This window comes from Ixodes scapularis, unplaced genomic scaffold (genome assembly GCF_016920785.2).
Source record: "Ixodes scapularis isolate PalLabHiFi unplaced genomic scaffold, ASM1692078v2 PGA_scaffold2__306_contigs__length_199485367, whole genome shotgun sequence".
In the NCBI taxonomy this organism is placed as follows: Eukaryota; Metazoa; Arthropoda; class Arachnida; order Ixodida; family Ixodidae; genus Ixodes; species Ixodes scapularis.
The window spans coordinates 96,211,329-96,229,937 of NW_024609857.1; the positions used below are offsets into that span (position 1 = coordinate 96,211,329).

At 44.7% G+C, this 18,609-nt stretch overlaps 1 protein-coding gene across 2 annotated transcripts; it reads right to left on the bottom strand.

The window, feature by feature from the left end:
* Nucleotides 1–1,364: 1,364 nt before the first annotated feature.
* Nucleotides 1,365–7,912, bottom strand: LOC8038684 (galectin-3-like). Of its 2 annotated transcripts, none has more exons than XM_002412808.4 (4): nt 7,796–7,912; nt 3,989–4,374; nt 1,849–1,930; nt 1,365–1,446 (listed from the first exon to the last, which is right to left on the bottom strand). In XM_002412808.4, the coding sequence occupies exons 1-4, from the start codon at nt 7,839–7,841 to the stop codon at nt 1,436–1,438; spliced, it is 525 nt and encodes a 174-aa protein (XP_002412853.3). In that variant the 5' UTR covers nt 7,842–7,912; the 3' UTR covers nt 1,365–1,435. The 2 variants fall into 2 exon arrangements, with proteins under 2 accessions (XP_002412853.3, XP_029839954.2); XM_029984094.4 differs by having other exon boundaries at nt 3,989–4,371; nt 7,796–7,895.
* Nucleotides 7,913–18,609: the final 10,697 nt, after the last annotated feature.

Below are 18,609 nucleotides of genomic sequence, written 5' to 3' on the forward strand. Positions count from 1 at the left end.
ACCCTAATAGTATCGCGATACCAGGAATATGCCCTAAAATGTATTTTATTACTGAAATACAAAATACAATTGAAAAAATGCATCGGGATAAAAAATATAAAATAAAATATGTTTATAAAATACTATCGCAACACATATGTATCGCGCTACTCTCCAGGCCTGAACGCAACGCGTTTGGAAAGATGATGCATTTGTAGTACTATTCTGACATTTAACGCTGAATCCTTGCTGAGATCTCAAAAGAGTTCTTCGTTTTTTTAGAGTGAAAAACTCCAAAACTTATATTCTATAGAATATTTATAGGAAAACGTGCCAAACCTTTTCTGTGAAAAGTACCCATCGCACAGAAAAAAAGGTTGATGTTGATTCGTTCTCTGCCAAAGGGCCTGTCTAGAAACATTAACAGCACTCTGTAGAGTTAGGTCAACAATTACCCTTTAATAATTAACTCTTTTATTACCAAATTTAAACGCATGGTTTCCATTAAACATTTTCTGGACATCATCGGAAACTACTAAATCCACCCATCTAAATTCTACAGATATAACTTAAGGCATCCGCAAAATTTTACGTCGCACTGGAAAAGAAAAGCACACTAAATTTTGACGCGTTTTGAAGTTTCGGTTTCCCATCAAAACGCACCTCCGGTCCATCAGTGCTGCTCCCCCGTGGCCACAGCGCTCAACTAACGTGCGCCGCTACGCATTCTTCGAATGGCAGAGCTGAGCCCAAGGGTCAAAGCTTATTCTTACAATCTCATTCGAACAGCACATCGTCTCATTTCACCGGCTCGCCCAACACTTTTACGTTTTCTCGTACTAGGGAGGCGAGGCGATGGTTGCGCGCCTTGTCCACGGAGGACAGGACCGGTAGCGAGGTTGTGCGCTCCGATAGGGAACCGAAATCTAGAAACGCGGACAAATCGAGTGTTTTTCTGACCGCCATAAAACGATGCGTGTTGCTTATTTTTCTGTGAAGTGCACAGATTTGGTGGTTTTCAATGATGACCCGAAAGTTTCTAGTTGAAATCGTGTCTTTAAATTTTGTAATAAAAGAATCAATGACAAAATAGGAATTATTAATTTAAAGATACCGAACGTTATTAATTTTCGCAAACTGGCCCTTTGGCAAAGGTCACTACGACATAAATAAAATTTTCTTTGGGAAGCGTACTTTTCGCAGGAACGATTTGGCTTGCGTTTCGAAAAACATCCTTATATTTTTATCAGTGGTTTGAATCCTGATTTGTTTTCTGTACCAGTGATAATACAATTCCTCCCCCCTTACCTTTCTCCAGTCTTACGTTAGTTTAGACAATAGCAATGCAAAAAAAAAAAAAAAACAGGTGGACAGACACACACACACACATGAGCATTTGCCTTTATTTTTCAAACAAAATAAATGCAGGCTTGCAGTTCCATGCTCAGGTTGTGGATTAGGAAACACCTGTAAGATAATTGATGTGCAACAATTATTGGATGACAAAGAGTCAAGAAATACACTATAGAGAGCCTTGGAAGCACCCAGAAATTAGTCTGTTGGGGTTGCTTAAAGCAAACCATATTAGCTGAAAATATCATTGTAAATTGTTCGTCCTGCTTTCTAAAAAAAATAAACAGACATTCCGCTAAAACTAAATACTAAAACAAGTAAAAGAAAATACAAGGTAAATCACCTTATATTAGTGAAGATTAATGGAACACCAGAGGTGGGAACATCGTTAACAACAGCCAAGAAACGAAAGGGTACATTTTAAACATGAAAGATGGTCCTACACTGAAAACTATATTGCGGAAGGAATATCTTTTGCAATTCATGCTTTATAAAGACAAATTCTTTAATACTCACAGGTTGTAATAGGTTCGCACGGAGCTCGCACACACTGAATTCTTGCGGATACACACCGGGTTCCAATAGGACAAATGTGGTTCTGGAAGGACATCAACAAACGTAACTCATAAGCATTTTGAATCTAAAATTTTGTTTTTGTTTAATGAAAGCCCGAGCGTTCCGTCAGGCTTCCCCAGCCACTTTTTGAGTTGCTGAAAATTAGACATCAGTGCTTATTCCCCGACATTTGCCAATAAAATGTTCATGCTCTTTTTGAGATGCGGAACCAACTTCGCATAGTGGATTCTCTCAGGCGATTAGTTATAGATGTGTAAGCGTTGCTTATTCAGCATAATTGTTTGTGCACTTCGTGTCCCCTTTTTTTAACACCACCCATGTATTGTGCAAACAAACTCTTTAGTGTGTTCATGACGAATTTTTAGCTAGTGAAAGGTGCGTCATGTTAATTTTCTAAGGGGTGTTTTCACATCAGGTCGAACAATTATGGTCCGGGTCATAGTTATGATATTTATGTAAAACGTATACATGAAAGCCATAATCTTGGGAGGAACTTTCAACTACATGCAAACGTCGTAGCTAATTTTCTTCCGGAGGTATAAAATTTCGAAGCTCGAGGTTCACAGGGTACTCTGCAGAGTCGTCAATTTCAGACCGAAGCATGCACGTCGTAATCTATGTTTCTATTTATTTTATGGAGGGTTTACATAATGTTCACCTAACATCAAGACGATCATACTTTTATACCAAATAATTAACGAAACGCGCCAAGTAAACACGTTTTAAAGACATATTCAAAAAAGTTATTTACCAACGAAGTCCTTTATACAAAACGATGCACGAGAAATCAAAATGATCAGCTTGAAATTCATTTGATGAATATATATGTAAATATGCTTAGCCATTATTGTAGCTTTGTAAGTCATGCAGAAACGCACCTCACTTCTCTAATAGTAACAAAATTGCATATCAATATTTAAGAAAAAAACAGAAACTTATTTTTTTTCAGTTTTCTTTAGACCCTCCTTCACCGTTTAGAGTGACTTAGACTAACTTGCGATGGCAAAACATTGAGTAACATATGACCTCCAGAAGAGAAAAACGACAACAAACCTTCGTTTAATTTGTGCTAGCTTGTCTTCGATGTATGAGCTTTTCCACATGACGTCGGCTCTAACGATACATTTTTTACAACCTACAAAGGCTATAGAGGGGTTCTGTCCATGTAATTTTTCCACGGCTCAGCCTCTCATCATGCTGATCCCTGTACTTGAAACGTATGCGTTTTGTCATCTGTCATAATTACGGTAGCGTGCATTCGGTATGCACCATTAACCCCCCCCCCCCCCCCTCCAAAAAAAAAGGGAAAAATTTGTTTTCATTAAAATTGGGCAAAACTTAAAAAATAAACACACACACACACACACACACACACACACACACACACAAAATCGAAGTTGTCCCTGAATAAAAGAGGCCCAAGTTTCACCTAAAAAAAGTTTATCTACTTTTTTTTTGCATTGCTTTAGAACGTTAGCTTTACTGAACGGTCTATGAGGTCGCTTCTTTCTTCGGGAATCACACTCCTTACGTCGTTTGCTTTTATCGTTGGTACCAGGACTTTTTTTATATTTATTTTTTTAAACATTTGGGTCACACGCATGCTCCCTGGAGGTTGGATGACCACAAGCCCGTGTCCTACTTTCTTAAAAAAAGAAGAAAAAAACTCGATACACACCGATCTGTTTTTGTCCAACGCCAAAAAGTTGTTTTTGACAAGCACTGCATCTTTGCCCTAAAATGAACAACCATAAAAACACCCCCAAATTTGAAAAAAAAAACTTACCCCGAAAACACAGGGACCCTATCATAACACATGTCAAATACACGAACATAAAGCCGGAGTGACACTCCTCTCTCACAACGCACAAAATACATACGATGTTAGCTGCAGACATGACGAGATAATTAACTGCCCACACGCCTGACGCATATTCGAAACGTCTTGCTTCGTACGTTTCTGAGTGACCAATGTAGCGGGGTCGCCATACAAGGCAGAAACATGCATCAGACAGTGTCCCCACAGGGTGCCTTTTCTATGACGCATTCGAAGTGTGAGCGCGGCTTAGCCTGTGCTTACTCTGCACGTTGTGGGGCTGGTTCCTCCGGGTAGTCCACCGGGAAAGCGGCCGGGCGATCCTTCGGGGTAGCGGTCAGGGCCTCCAGGGTACGCTCCGGGAAGACCTCCTGCCGGGCGTCGGTCGGGAAACACGCCTCCGGCTGGGAGTCGGCCGGGAAGACCTCCTGCCGGGCGTCGGTCGGGAAACACGCCTCCTGTCGGGAGTTGGTCGGGGAGACCTTCTGCCGGGCGTCGGTCGGGAAACAGGCCCCCTGTCGGTAGTCGGTCGGGAAGACCACCTGTCGGGTTTCGGTCGGGAAATAGGTCGCCCCCTTTCCCTGGGAACAGCCCTGGGAATCCTGGGATGCCGTCGTCGTCGGCGTAGAACTGGCCGTTGGCGAGAACTGCTGAAAAGACAAGTAGCGCGCGGTATGAGCGATGCAGTCAGCCCGATGCGGGGCTACTCCCTTTGTTTTTTACAACTTCCGCTAGTCGTTTTCTGCCCGCTTCTACATTTGTGCACTGGGCTGTAGAACGCGTTCTGAGCATGCGCGGTAAGTGTCTTCCGCGGAAAATCAAGAGCTGCGAATGCGTGCGCAGAACTGTGACTCAGTATTATTTTTTTTACTGGGTGATAAACAATGGAAACATGTTTAAGTACCATTAAAGTCACTAGATCCTAGGAAAGTAGCACGATTGCCTTCCCTGCCTACCTGCCAGCCGGACACGAAAACGCACTTCTTCTTTAAGTCGGGAGAGAGATGAAAGCAGACGGTCATTATCTGTTTTTGACAAACCTACAGACGTCCACAGCTCGCAAGAAGATTGGCTGATCGGTTTCAGTTGCCATGGCAATCGTCATTTTGGTCCATTCAAATCTTCGAAGATCCAAAAGGGTCGTTCTGAACCAGTCGCGCCAAGATCGCCATGGAGTATCATCTTACTGAAATTGTTCCTCGCAGATATAAGCATCTCTGGCACTTTGCATTAGATCAGCTTATCAATCAAGCTAATTTCTCTCCACAGATCTCTTTTAAAATGGTATTGTTGTTCTTGTATATTGCAAGACGGGGAAATTATTTTTCAATACCGCCGAGCACCGACGCGGCATTGGTAGCCGTGCGAACATGTCCGCCTAATTCTTTGGTGTGTGGATAACAAAATCTTGGTATTCAAGAAATATCGTAATAAAGCAACTTGTCACCGGGCATTCGGAACGGCTCACCAAGGATGTAGATGTCAAGAAGAATGCTCATTCCATGAACCGAAATGGCGACCATGAGGGGAGCTCGGCGTTACATTCCCAGGATTCAGGGGCTTTAAGTTCAATCAAACATTGCCACATAACTATACCTCGACAATACTTGCTCATGGGTGCACCCATTGAACTCACACTTACTCTCAGACGTGAGGTGATGATGAACGGGTTTGCAAACCACCTATTAAATACTTGAGCAAGAGTCTGAGTGAGCTCACGAGTTTTGTGAGTTCATGAGGTCGTGAAAGAATAGTTGAATGTGAGTGCGACTGTGAGGATGTGGGTGAGTGAGTTTTGAGTTGGTTTATAAGGTGACTCTGACTTAGGGAATGGCTATTCTGATTTTGAGCTGGTTTTGAGTTTGAGTGAGTTGAGCTAAAATTCTGTCATCTGTATGCACTCGGCGTGCTTGAATAGCAGTTTTGTAGGCACAATTCGGAACTCTCTGCGGTACGACGAAAGGAGAAGAGGGTGGAGAGGAGGGTCTCTTTGATGTTTTTACATACACTTAACCCTCTTCAGGGAAGCGATAGAAGGACCTGACAGTACTATAGCAAAAGCCAGCACTGTAATTTTAGTTTAAACTAAAATAAGATTGAAAAATCTATAATTTGGCTCAATGAAAAAAAAGAAAAAAAAACACTGGCGAGTTTGTTTTTTTAGGAAGTAGGGTAGAGTTTTTTTTGGGGGGGGGGAGAGGGAGGATTTGTAAAAGTAAAACTTGTTTTGCCCAAATAATAACAAAAAAGCCTTATATATCATGGTTTATACAGGTTGTATATCACATTGTGCCCACCAAACTTAACTATTATTGAATTCTTTGGCATGTATACTAGATAATAGATCACGAGTTTGTGTTCTTTTTTGTTATCTCAAAGAGAAAATTGAAAACTTAATTTTGAGACAAAAAGAAGTTATTGATACAAAAACTTGAGGTCAATGCAAAATCTTTTGTTCCCCAGTACGGCTATCCTGAAAATCCAGAAGCGATTCGCGAAAATGCGGATTCGACTACATCCGCTCGCATCATTGCATCCACCGGTTACGCTACTTGGAAACAGGAGGGGCAGGAATGTCGGTGCATCTGACGAATCGCAGCTCCTCTTTGACGACGGGAAACGAGGCGGCTCTAAATTCCGCTTCAGTGCAGGCGGCTGAGGGAAGCCAAGACACGTGGCTAACTATCCCCTCCTCTTGTCCAGAAAAAAAAGAAGCCTGTTTTAAATTACGAGAATTTGAGATACGTTAGCTATTCCAATTCTTATTTTCTCTCGAAGCATGCGAATAGTAAAGAAAGCAGGAAAAGTAGCCGATACCAGTTTTACACGAGAGGAATTTTCTGGCACGAGGGGTTCATGATGAAACATTTCTCTTTCTTTTCGGTTTATTGTTTAAAGTAGCGCCATTAAATAAGCTACGCTTCAGAGTAACGACACTTGGCCATATTGTGGCTTAAGATCATGGTTACCAGTTATCTGTAGCTTTATCTGAAATCACAATAAACGCTTTTTTGTCCTCCACGTATGTTTAAACAGTTCGCGACAGAGTAAAGCAGTATTACATGAGCTTCGTAACACCGAACTTAATGCTGAGGAAGTCGCACTTTTGAATCATGACGATCGACAGTTGCGTCTGCTCTGCATACGAGCCAAAATGGCGGCGGCCACAACAATGTCGGGGAATGGAGTGCCGATACTCTAAGCACAGCTCATTTAGTGGCTCTAGTTTAAAGTGTGCGCAAGCTGCAGAATATGTAGGCGGATCGGTGGACCGCAGCTCGAGGCACGGGAAGCGAAAAATAGTGCTGTAGGAAAGAAGAATCCTGGGTTCGTCCCTACCTGTGGCTGCTTCGATTTGAAATGCACTTCGTGACGGCGTGCGGTAGCGTATCACTACTGCATGATGCACATTAAGAACCCCAGGCTAGCAGTACTGCACAAGCCAAGTTTCTCATCTACCTGTGTCGCGATACCTCAAAGGCAGACCAAAAAACATGGAAAATAATACGTTATGCTCAGTGTCACAGGGCAGACTTGATTTTTTCAGGTTTCACATATTTTCAGTCTCGCCATTTTCAATAGCTTGCAGCAATCAGCTTTTCAATCTCTTTTTCTTTTCTTTTTTTCCTCAGAAAGTAGGCACTCCAGATTTCTCAAAGTGATACTGTGATGGCGGCAATATATATATATATATATATATATATATATATATATATATATATATATATATATATATATATATATATATATATATATATATATATATATATATATATATATATATATATATATATATATATATATATTTTTTTTTTTTTAACTTGTCATGTGCCTTTGACTTAGCTTTAAAACTCTCTCCTTATTTTCTGTCCGGACTTCGGAGTATCTTTCTGGGAACTAGCGGTTCGAGAGAATTATTTTAGGAAGTCCTTTCGTTGGCGTGAGTAAATCACCGAAAAGAAGAAAACAAAGCAGTTTGGCTATATCTATACATGCTCTGCGCAGAACTAGGAAGAAGATGGGACTTAAGTGAAATAATTGGAGGAGTTAAGCATGCGACGCTCCACTTACCCAAAAGCAGGAACGTGAACAAGTAGATCAAACTTCCGCGGTTCATGTTGCCTGTCAGCGATCGAGCAAGTCGACGGTCTTCCCAACGGTGCGTCCTTCCCCTTCGTCGACGACGGCGAAAGTGGCGGCGACGCTTATAGAGACTTCTTGCCTCCGGGATACGCAGGTTTCCAGGAAGGTGCCCTCACAATCTCCGAGGGACGTTGTCGTCCTTGAACTCCGGAGGATCTTGACTCGAAACAAATAGGCGGCGGCAATAACCGAGCCAAGTCTCCGAATAACGTTTTGCTTATGCGGCTGTTTTGGTGAGTTGCGCTGTTTATCTCGAAGCTACTGGCTGACTGCACGTATAATGGGGAATGAAGCGAATGGACCTTGTCATGCATTATTCAAGAATGATTATGTTACGTCACGTGTGGGACTAACTCATATTTGGAGGAGTCTTGAGCAACCCTTTTATTAAGGGAATTCTAAGAACGTCGGTCACGTGACCCCAGAGGAGTGGCTTTATTCTCTCAGAATACATGGGGGTATATATTTTGGTGCCATTCTGAGACCACCCGCTTGGTTGTCTCTAACGTGAACGGCAATTAATATTTACTGGTCCTTTGAGACGGCGATTATAGCCCGTAGTAGGGACGCGACGCTGACAACCCCAATTAAGCAGCGCCTGCTTCATTACTAGATTCAGTAAATCAGATAGTGGACCTACCATGCGATTGCAAGGTCAATAAAGCTTGAATTTGAGAGTATTGCGTGACATATCGACTGATATTCTTTTAGAAACTTATCTAGAAATAATAATGACTCCTGCATAGAGCTGGACATAAATAAATAACAAAATGGTATAGTGTGTTGTTTGGTTTTATTGCTACCTTCTTACCTGAGCCCATTCTGAAACATTTCAGAGCAAGACACTTAAAAATGTTCCTTCCAGAGGGAGGCATTGGGAGTACAACATAATATTACATATTAGTTGAATCAAACAAATCTTCACAAAAATATTTCTTCTTTTCCGTGTCGTGCGCTCGTTACTGCTGAGTTGGATTGTTTTTTTTTTTTGTTTTTAAATTCATCCGGTGACGGCTGCATGCTTAGTTTGCGAGTGCTTTTTAATCTTTTTGTGGATTTATGTTTGGAATTTATCGGCTTTACGTGTTCGCTCGTGTAAATGTCTCGTGCTACGATTTTTACCGAAGTTATCCAGGGAGTTCTAGGATTCGAAAATCGTACAAAGCCGCATTTCACTCTTTTATTATCTATGGAAAACGAGGCAACTCAAACTACACTCTAAAAAAAGCCCGTGCGCGTTTGAAGTTCTAAGTTCTCCTTTCCCGCACAACAATCGAAGAGCCAATCACGGGAACTTACGGAGTCAGATCAGCGAATAACGATACGGAAACATATGTTTATACCAAAAGACGCAAACTGAGTTGTGACATTAAGCAATGGAAAACGTCACGCTTGCATTGCTTAATGTCACAACTCAGACCGTTTTTTGGTCTAAACATATGTTTCGGCTTCGTCATTCGCTGAGCGGCCTCCGTAAGTTGCGGTGATTGGCTGTCCGAGTGTTCTGCGAGAAAGTAGACGCACGGGCTTTTTTTAGAGTGTAGTCCTCGTGTTTGACAGGCAGTAGCAAACGCAGCAAGGAACAAGACCACCCATTCTGCCGTGATCCAACGTTATGCGCAGTTCTACAATGTATAGAGTAATGGTTTTCGAGTGTGTCCAGTGCCTTCCTTATATTTTCTAATGTTTGTGCAATGTCTATCAACTCTATCGTCCCCTACTCGTTCTATCTTAGTTCGCTATCAAATAGCGATTCTCAAATCCTCGCAATCACAAAACGAATGTGCATTTTTATAACATCAACCGCGCGGTTATAGTTCTTTCCCCTGAATAATAACCGTATTGCGCAATATGCTCAAGCACGAGCTTCACAATTTCAATTCTTCATGCCCCTTGAACTCGCCCCCCCCCCCCCCATTTTTTCACTTTCCCTTGCGCGAGCTCAATCTACGCATCCTAAGTATTCAGGAAAACCAAAAAATTACAATCACGCGTGACCTTTTTCACCCATGAAAACGCGATAAAACACCGCGACACGCCCTTTATGTTTTTTTAGAGAGTTCGCGCCATAAAAGGCGACGTGAAAACCCAACTTAATGCCCCTTTAAGAGAAAACCTTAGCTAAGCCTCACATCAGGGCTTTGCCTGACAAACTTGCTGAAAAACCAACCACACTGCGATACAGTGGTGTAAGTCACCTGCGGTTACTTGCCACTGCCATAAACAGATATGAATCTAGCTTCATGGAGCAACAAAATCAGCGGTGATAAGCTCATTCACTAATGAAATCAGAAAAAAGATCGGAAAGGTGTGACTTCCAGTGTTCCTATTCCTATAGGGAGTATTCACTGGCGGCCATATCCGTGTGCGCTGCTGCTGAGCGCGTGCTGACGGCGTGCTTCCGCAGTCCTTTTGGAGCGTGCGTTTAGCCCCATCAAGGTTGCCGGTCTTAGCAGGTTATAAACGTGAGCTCGTTGTGAGCATGCGCTCTAAACATCGCCCTTAAATATGGCGTCCAGTGAATACCTCCTATTGCTTATTAACCACGCAAGCAGCAGTGGCGCGTATCACGTGTTCGTCATATGATAAAATGACAACGCGTCCATAAACATAGGTTCAATTTCCATCCTTGCGTCCGACTGATATACAACATTGGCGACGAGGCGGACCGGACCGACGAGGCCGCTGCCGAGCAAGGCCAGCAGGGCCAGGAAGGCGGAATGGCTTTCGGCAGGATCGGCGAGTATCGTCTCGGCACGACCGCGTCTTGGGATGAATACGTCGAGCGGCTGGAAATGTTCTGCAAAGCGAACAAGATAGCGAAGGAAGATCAGAAAAGAGCAGTTTTGCTGAGCTCTTGCGGCGAAGGGGCGTACGGGCTCATCGTAACTTTGTGAGGCCCACAAGACCGACAACAGCAACCTACGAAGAAACCAAAGCTGCGGTTCACAAGCACCTGCATCCAAAACCTTCAAGAATGTATGCAAGACTTTTGTTCTAAAGAAAAAATCAGGCTACCAAAACACCTTCAACAATGTATGCAGGACTTTTGTTCTACAGAAGAAACCAGGCTACCGAGGAATCGGTTGTGGACTACGTCACGGCGCTTAGGAAGCTAGCCGAAGACTGCGGCTTTGGCGACGAGCAGCTCCCGTGCGACGTCATGATGCGGGACCGTTTCTTATGCGGAATCAAGAACGAAGCAGTCCAGCAGCGACTTCTAGCTGAACACCACCTTACGTTCAAGGTAGCATACAAGACCGAGACGAGACAAAGGACGGCCGGGGTCTGACACAAGCAACCCTCACAAGGGAAGACACCAAGGCGGAGGAATCCCTATGATACCACTGCAACGGTAAGCACGCTTCGCATTTATACAGTTTTAGAAAAGCGGGATGCTTCAAGTGCAAAAAGGTGGGGCATATAGCAAGGGCCTATCGTTCGAAAGACGAGAGTAGAACGTCCCAGAAGAAGACGCACGAACAGAACAGGAAAGGAGATAAGAGCAAGGGCCGGTACGAAATGAGTGCCTTATTTTTTCTCTGTGAAGTGAATAAACAAGAAAAAAAGTACATGGTTCCAGTACAGATTGAAGGGCAGGAGGTCCCGATGAAGGTTGATTCCGGAGAATCTTGCTCAATTGTGAGTTAATGTACGTTTCGCCAAATCGAGGCAAACCAAGGTGAAATACTGCTGCGAGAAACTGGCAAAACACTCGTAACCTGGTCAAAAGGGGCGTTACCTGTGATGGGAAGAGAAAGCGTTTTGGTGGAATTCAAGCGCCGGAAGGCAAACCTGCTTTTGTTGGTAGTGAATTAAGAAGCATGGCAACAATTTGTTTAAGCGAAACTGGTTTAAGCCTTTAGTAATTGGGTTGTGTGGAATTAAGCAACTAAAGATAGAAGACGTGTCTTCACGATTTTCTGAGGTGTTTCGCAGTGACCTTCCTGGCTTCAACGGACCACCAGTTCACCTCGAACTGAAAGATGACGCCCAAACGACGTTTCACAAGAGTCTCCCAGTTTTACAAGCCCTCAAGGACGACGTGGCCAAGGAAGTGGATCGCTTGGTGCAACAAGGAGTATGGGATATAGAGCCTGTAGAGTGCTCCAACTGGCCAACACCGCTGGTTTTGGTAGGGAAAAAAGAGTGGGCATTACGCCTGTGCGGCGACTACCGTAGCACCGTAAACAAAACTATTGAAAACAGCGGGTATCCTTTGCCCACTACCGCGGAAATGCTCGCAGCTATGGGTTCAAGCAAGGTTTTTTTCAAGCTTGACCTCGCTCAAGCTTATCAACAGCTTACGCTAGACCACAAATCGTCCGAGGTACTTACAGTCAACACGATAAAAAAGCGGTTTAAGGTCCGGCGGCTGCCGTTTGGAATTTCGATGGCGCCGTGGGTGTTTCAACGAGTCATCGACAAGTTGCTGGCGGACTTTCCTGGTGTGAAAGCTTATCTTGATGATATCCTGATTTCCGGATGCAATGCGGAAGAGCACGCCGAAAGACTGGAGACCGTGCTGTCGCGTCTGCAAAACGCAAAGTTCAGAGTACAGAAGGGTGCGAATTTAACCTGACGAGCATTGAATTCTTGGGTCACAGGACTGATTCCGCAAAAATACATCCGATCCGAAGCAAGACGGACGCCATCCAGCAAGCACCTTCACCCACAAAAAAAGAAAAAGCTACAAGGCTTTTTAGGATTATTGAAATTTTACAGCGGTTTCCTCAAGGGCAAGACTGAAGCGGCGAAACCACTGTATCGACTGCTGGACCACGACCAGGAATGGAAATGGGCAGGTGAGCACCAGCGTGCGTTTGAGGGGCTGAAAAAGCCGCTTAGCTCCGACGCTGTACTTGTTCCTTATGACCTCAAGCGTCCTTTGATTTTGTCCTGTGACGCATCTCCTGTAGGGGTAAGGGCAGTCCTGGCCCATAATGCAGTTGACGGAAAGGAGCAGCCCACGGCGTATGCTTCAGGTACTCTCAGCGCAAGTGAACGTAACTATGCCCAAATTGACAAAAAGTGTTTTGCGGTGGTCTTTGGCGTAAAAACGTTCCACCAGTACCTCGCTGGGCGAGAGGTCACGGTGATAACTGACCGCAAGCCGCTCTGGGTCTGTTTAACATTGACAAGCGAGTGCCTAAAGTTCTGTCGCTCAGAATGCTTCCTGGGTTTTTGTTATTGGCTGCTTATGACTACCGCATCCAGTACAGGCGAGGCTAAGACAACGCCATTGCCGATGCACTCGGTCGTCTGCCAGCTTCAGGAGACGAGGACGGGCCACAGCCACCTGTGGACGTGCTCCTGTTGGAAGCGGTCGAGTTTGCACCACTGCAAGCAACGGACATCGCTGCGATGTTCGAGAAGGACAACGTCTTGTCCAAAGTGAAGGACTGGATCCTTAGTAGCTGGCCGTCGACGCAACTGGACAGCACGTTCGAGCCTTACAAGGTGAGGAAGTCCGAGTTGTCACGGCATCGAAACTGCATACTGTGGGGGAATCACGTTGTCATTCCCAAACCCGCAAGAAAAGAATACTACAACTTCTGCATGCAAATCATCCTGGACTGAGTGCCACGAAAGCCTCAGCTAGAGGGCTCATGTGGTGGCCAAAGATGAACCACGAGATTGAAGAGTTTGTGCGTTACTGTCAGTCATGTAAAAGTAACCAGCAAAGCGGCCCCTGGGTTCCAGTTTATTTTTTAATCAAGCCAGATCAACTGTGGAGCAGAATACACATTGAATTCGCTGGTCCAGTCAGGGGAGAAGTATTCCTAATCGTTTTAGACACGTACAGAAACTGGACAGAGGTTGAATTCATGTCATCCACGAAGGCTACCGCCATAATCACAAGCTTAAGAAAGTTTTCCACTCATCTCGCACCAGACGTAATCGTTTCGCATAGCGGCACAGCCTTCACAAGCGCAGAATTAGACTTTTTTTGTTTAAGTGCAACGGTGTGCGTTCTGCTTTCACTGAATCTTACCATCCTGCCAGTAATGGCAGGGCGGAGCGGATGGTAAGAAAGGTTAAATAAGCATTTATGAAGCCTCAGGAAGGCTCAACGTAGTGCAAGATTTCGCGGCTCCTGTTTAAACAGCACACGACGCCACATTCTGTAACAGGGAAATCACCGGCAGAATTGATTATGGGGCGAAGGCTGAGGAGAGCTTTGAACAGACTTTATTCGGACTGTCATTATCTCTTTTCTCTTCCCTCGTCATCTTTTTCCTAGGGCATAGAAAAAGAGGAGGTGGGTCTTTTTGCATAGTAGAAGAAGGACAATACAAATACAGGAGTTATGAGTCAGCGCCGCGTGAGTGTATATTTTTTTGGTGTGTTTGAGTTTGCGAGTGTTTCTCTAGTTGTGCGCTGTTACGTTATTCGACGTAAACTACCAACTCGCCCAGTCAGCAGTCTTATCAGCTTATATCTCTAATACATCGGGCCCGTTCAAGCTGCATCCGGTGGCCCCTATCCAGCTGGTCACTTGGTTGGCTATCTGCATCTGCCAAGCACGATCCTATGGGTACTGCATTCGAGCAATAATGCTGGCCCCTGAAGTCAAGTCGCTCTTTGTAGGCTTTGTCCCTTCTGTAGGCCACGGAAAAAGGATTTGTAAAATCCTTCAAGCTGAATGGCAAAGGCAGACAAGGCACTACAAGAACTGCTTTTACGTACAGCTCTGCAGAAACGTACCTCACCCCGTTGGAAGAAGAAGATGGCGTGAGTACAGAGGCCTTGTCCGATGAGACGACAGAATATCTCTGGAGACTTACTTCAAGGCATCTCAGACTTTACACACCGAAGAAAGATAAGCCTTCGAACAACCCAGTCCATGTGATTGGCGACATCCATGCGCCAGACACATTACAGCATGTCCTCAGTCTCGGCCCCAAGTTTGCGGTCAAGCCACGAATGTCGGCACCGGAACGGCGATCACTAGTAAGGCAAGTTTCAAGACGCGCCCCAGAAACTGATATCGATCGTTGCACTGCAGAAGGAGTGGACATCCTGCTTCAGTGCCAACCCCTGTTGCGCCTCTCCCTACCAGGAAAGTAGAGACCTATTTAAAAGAAAATTCTCTATCACTTATGTCAGCCGACAGTGAAGGTGGCTTCATCATCAAGCCGAGAGATACATTTGAAAAAAGGCTTTATCTGCCATTGAATCCGTTTTCAATGACCACACGAATATCTCCTTGAGTATGGTTAAACGGGACGCAAGACAATTTTGCCAGTCGCTTGAGTTAAAAAAGCTTTGCTCGGCTATAGATCGCAGCAAACACTTATCCCTATAAATATTCTTTAGTGGAAAAACTCATAAACCTGATTGCCCTCTTAGAGTCATTGTATCGGAGTTGGGAACATGGCAAAAGTCGGTAACATTTTTTCTACAGGACAGACTAAATTTGTTGACTATTTTACGACCCTGACCTGATCCGGAGCTCGTACGAAGTCTTAAGCTTCATAGAGGAGCCTCAAGGTCGGGATCTCAATGTGTTCTCTATAGACATCAAGGATCTTTATTATGCCTTGCCCCAGGAAAACCTCTTAGGCTGTACTGAAGAGCAGATCGATGCCTTTGGTGCCGTTTCCTTCCAGACAGCGTCGGGTCTTTCCCAAAGCCAGTTTTTGAATTCGGTCACCATTTATCTCAAGTCCACCTTCACTACCTGGGAGGGACATACATATCTTCAAAAGAGAGGGATTTGCATCGGATCTAGCATTGCCCCGGTCCTCAGTGACCTCTATTTAGCGCACTATGACAGAATTCTACAAGACAGGTTAGATACGCCAAATGTAGTGAAGGTGTTTAGGTATGTGGGTGATTTCTTAATATTCCTAGACACAACCCACAACAGCTTTAATTGCCTTAGTGACCGAAGTTGCTGCCAGTTTTAAATATTTTTATCGAACCATTGGGAATTACTTATGAACTCCCGGTTGCCGGATCATTAAGATCCCTCGACCTTACACTAGAAGTGTTAGATCGGCATGTATGCTGGTCATATGAGCCTAGAGGGAATAAACCACTCCTTCCATTCCCCTCAGCTGAGTCCAAACTAGTGAAGGGAGGCGGCGTAAGGATGTGTCTAAAGAATTCAATCACCAAATCGTGCACACACACAATTGAAAAGAGCTTCAATGGGCAAGTCGCAAGGTTAAAGTCCTCAAAATAACCTGATTCCTTATTGACGTCGGTTGTTGAAAGGCTCCTTAAAAAGATCAAGTAAGGTGATAGCGTGAATTGAAATCCCAGGGACAAGCCAAGAAGACCGGTGGTAATTCCATACATGCATAAGTTCTCTCATAGCCTTAAGAGGACAGCGAATAGAATTAATGTAGATGTAATATGTTCGGCCCCCAAAAAGCTCTACAGCCTGTGTAAAAAGGTGATTTCGACTTCAAATACCACTGTAAGTTGCACCAAAAAGCACCGAACCAACTTTGTTCCCCGTGTAGAAGGAGAAATTTATTCCTTCCCACTTTGCTCTGGGCGAGTGTACATAGGACAGACTGGTAGGTGTGTGAACACCTACCAGTCTGTCCTATGTACACTCGCCTTCGGGAGCATGCCAACAACGTCGTCAACGCCATCTCTGGACATTTGGGAGTGCACTGTAGGGACTGTGGGTGTTCGGCTCGTTTGAGCAACTGCACTGAGCTGGGAACGAGCCTCAATCAGCTAACCGGGGAGATTATCGAGGCAGCAAGCATCGAAGGACACATTGACAAGTGTGTCAGCAGGCCTTCTTTAACTCTCTCACTAAGGGAGCTGGAGTATTTAACCAAAAGTTCTCCTAGGCACCAGCAGTGAGAATTCTTTATCATTCTTTACTTTTTAATTTTTTATATTTATTTTTAAATAATCAGTAAATTTTATTGGGTTTTTATTTTTGTAATCTGCATTTGAGGTCGTCATTTCTTTCCTAGGGCATAGAAAAAGAGGAGGTGGGTCTTTCTGGCCATAGAAGAAGAAGAAAATACAAATACAAGAGTTGTGAGTCAGCGCCGAGTGAGTGTATATTTTTTTGGTGTGTCTCAGTTTGCGAGTGTTTCTCTAGTTGTGCGCTGTTACTTTAGTCGTCAGCATGCGCCTGAGCTGCACCGACCGAAGACAAAAAGGTACCGTGTCGCCGACGCTGTCTGCGCTAAAAGCTTCTCTCCAGGTCCAAGGTGAAAGGCAGCCAGAGTGATGGCACTCAGAGGCCCGGTGTTGTAGACTGTCCAGCTGGACAATGGCGAGCGTCATCACAGACACCGGAACCAGCTGAAGAGCGCCTGAACCAGGCCCGAAACAGACCCAGTCACAAGTATAGATAACCACGTCAGGCTTCTTCCTACGCCAAGCGCACAGCAGCTGCAGACTAGCCCACAAGCAACTCCACGGCCAAGTTCGGACCACGCCGACCAAGATCCAGTCAAACCGCGAAGATCAACACGCGATTGACGACCAGCTAGACGTTATGGCATTAATGAGCATTGAGTAGCCAAGTACCGTTTTTGTTTGTGTAACTAACCTTAGGAGAAAGGAGTCTTGTATACTGACGCTGCATTTTCCATTCCTATCGCTTATCAACCACGCAAGCCGAAGTGCCGCGTATCCCGTGTTTGTCATATGATAAAAGGACAATGCGTCAATAAACATAGGTTCAATTTCCATCCTGGCGTCCGACTCATATATAACACGGAGTTTCAATTCTACCGCAACCCCTGACGCAATAGACCGATCTCACCAAGCGTTCCACGCATGCGTGACGCCGCCATAACTGTAGTTCATAGGAAGCAGGCGTCAGTTCACGAGACAGCTCACGCCGCCTCGTGCTCTGCTCGCGCAGAGCTCCAGCGGGGTTGTCGCGCGTGCAGAAAGACTACAGCTCCCACGATGCATGGCGGCAGCGGTGGCGTGCTCAAACTACCTGGTGAGATCGGTCTATTCGCCGTAGCTATGCCGGGCGTGTTTTTAAGTTGGGCTAGAACTTTAAAAAAAGGAAACCTGCGTAAGGGTACTTTTTTCCCCCTGGCGTTAGGTTAGATGCCGTATAGATCACTAGAAAATCAACGAAATTGGTTAACTAGCTAGCGAAAGAACTCGAAAGCTTTAATTAACTTTTTAAACAGTGTTTCTTGGGTGGAGCATAAGGTTGTTGGAGAGTTCACGTTCGACCTTATTACAGTCTAACCGAGACGTAAAATGTTTATTACAAAATTTGTAGTGGGCGCGACGGAGCGAGAAATGTCATCCATTTATACGGCTTCAAACCCAAACTGAGCCGTCAGATAGCTCCAGTGGCGTCGACCTTTCCACTCTGCGCTTGCGACGCACTGCTGGCGGTCACCTGCTTCACGGACACGAGAGTTGCGGAACCGGCGCAGTGTGGTGCTCGCTTGTGATTGAAACCTCGTCCAGTTTCAATCCCAAGCCAGCATTTCAGTTGCTGACTTTCTTTCGATACTCGAGATGTAGATTAACGGTTACGGTGGTGAACTACAGCAGCCGTAATTCATTACACAGTACGGACGTATTGGCTCGGCGGTATAGCGCCAGTTCTTTTGGAGTCCTACTTGAGGTCTCTAGATTTTCAGCCTTATGAAATGGTTCGAGATTGGTCCCTCGCTGCGTTCTGCTTGCGATTTATATTTTAATATATTAGGTTGTTCAGTGGATGCGCATTTGGCGCAGGCCTTAAAAAAATCACCATATGAATGAGTTCCCGAGTTTGTTTTCTA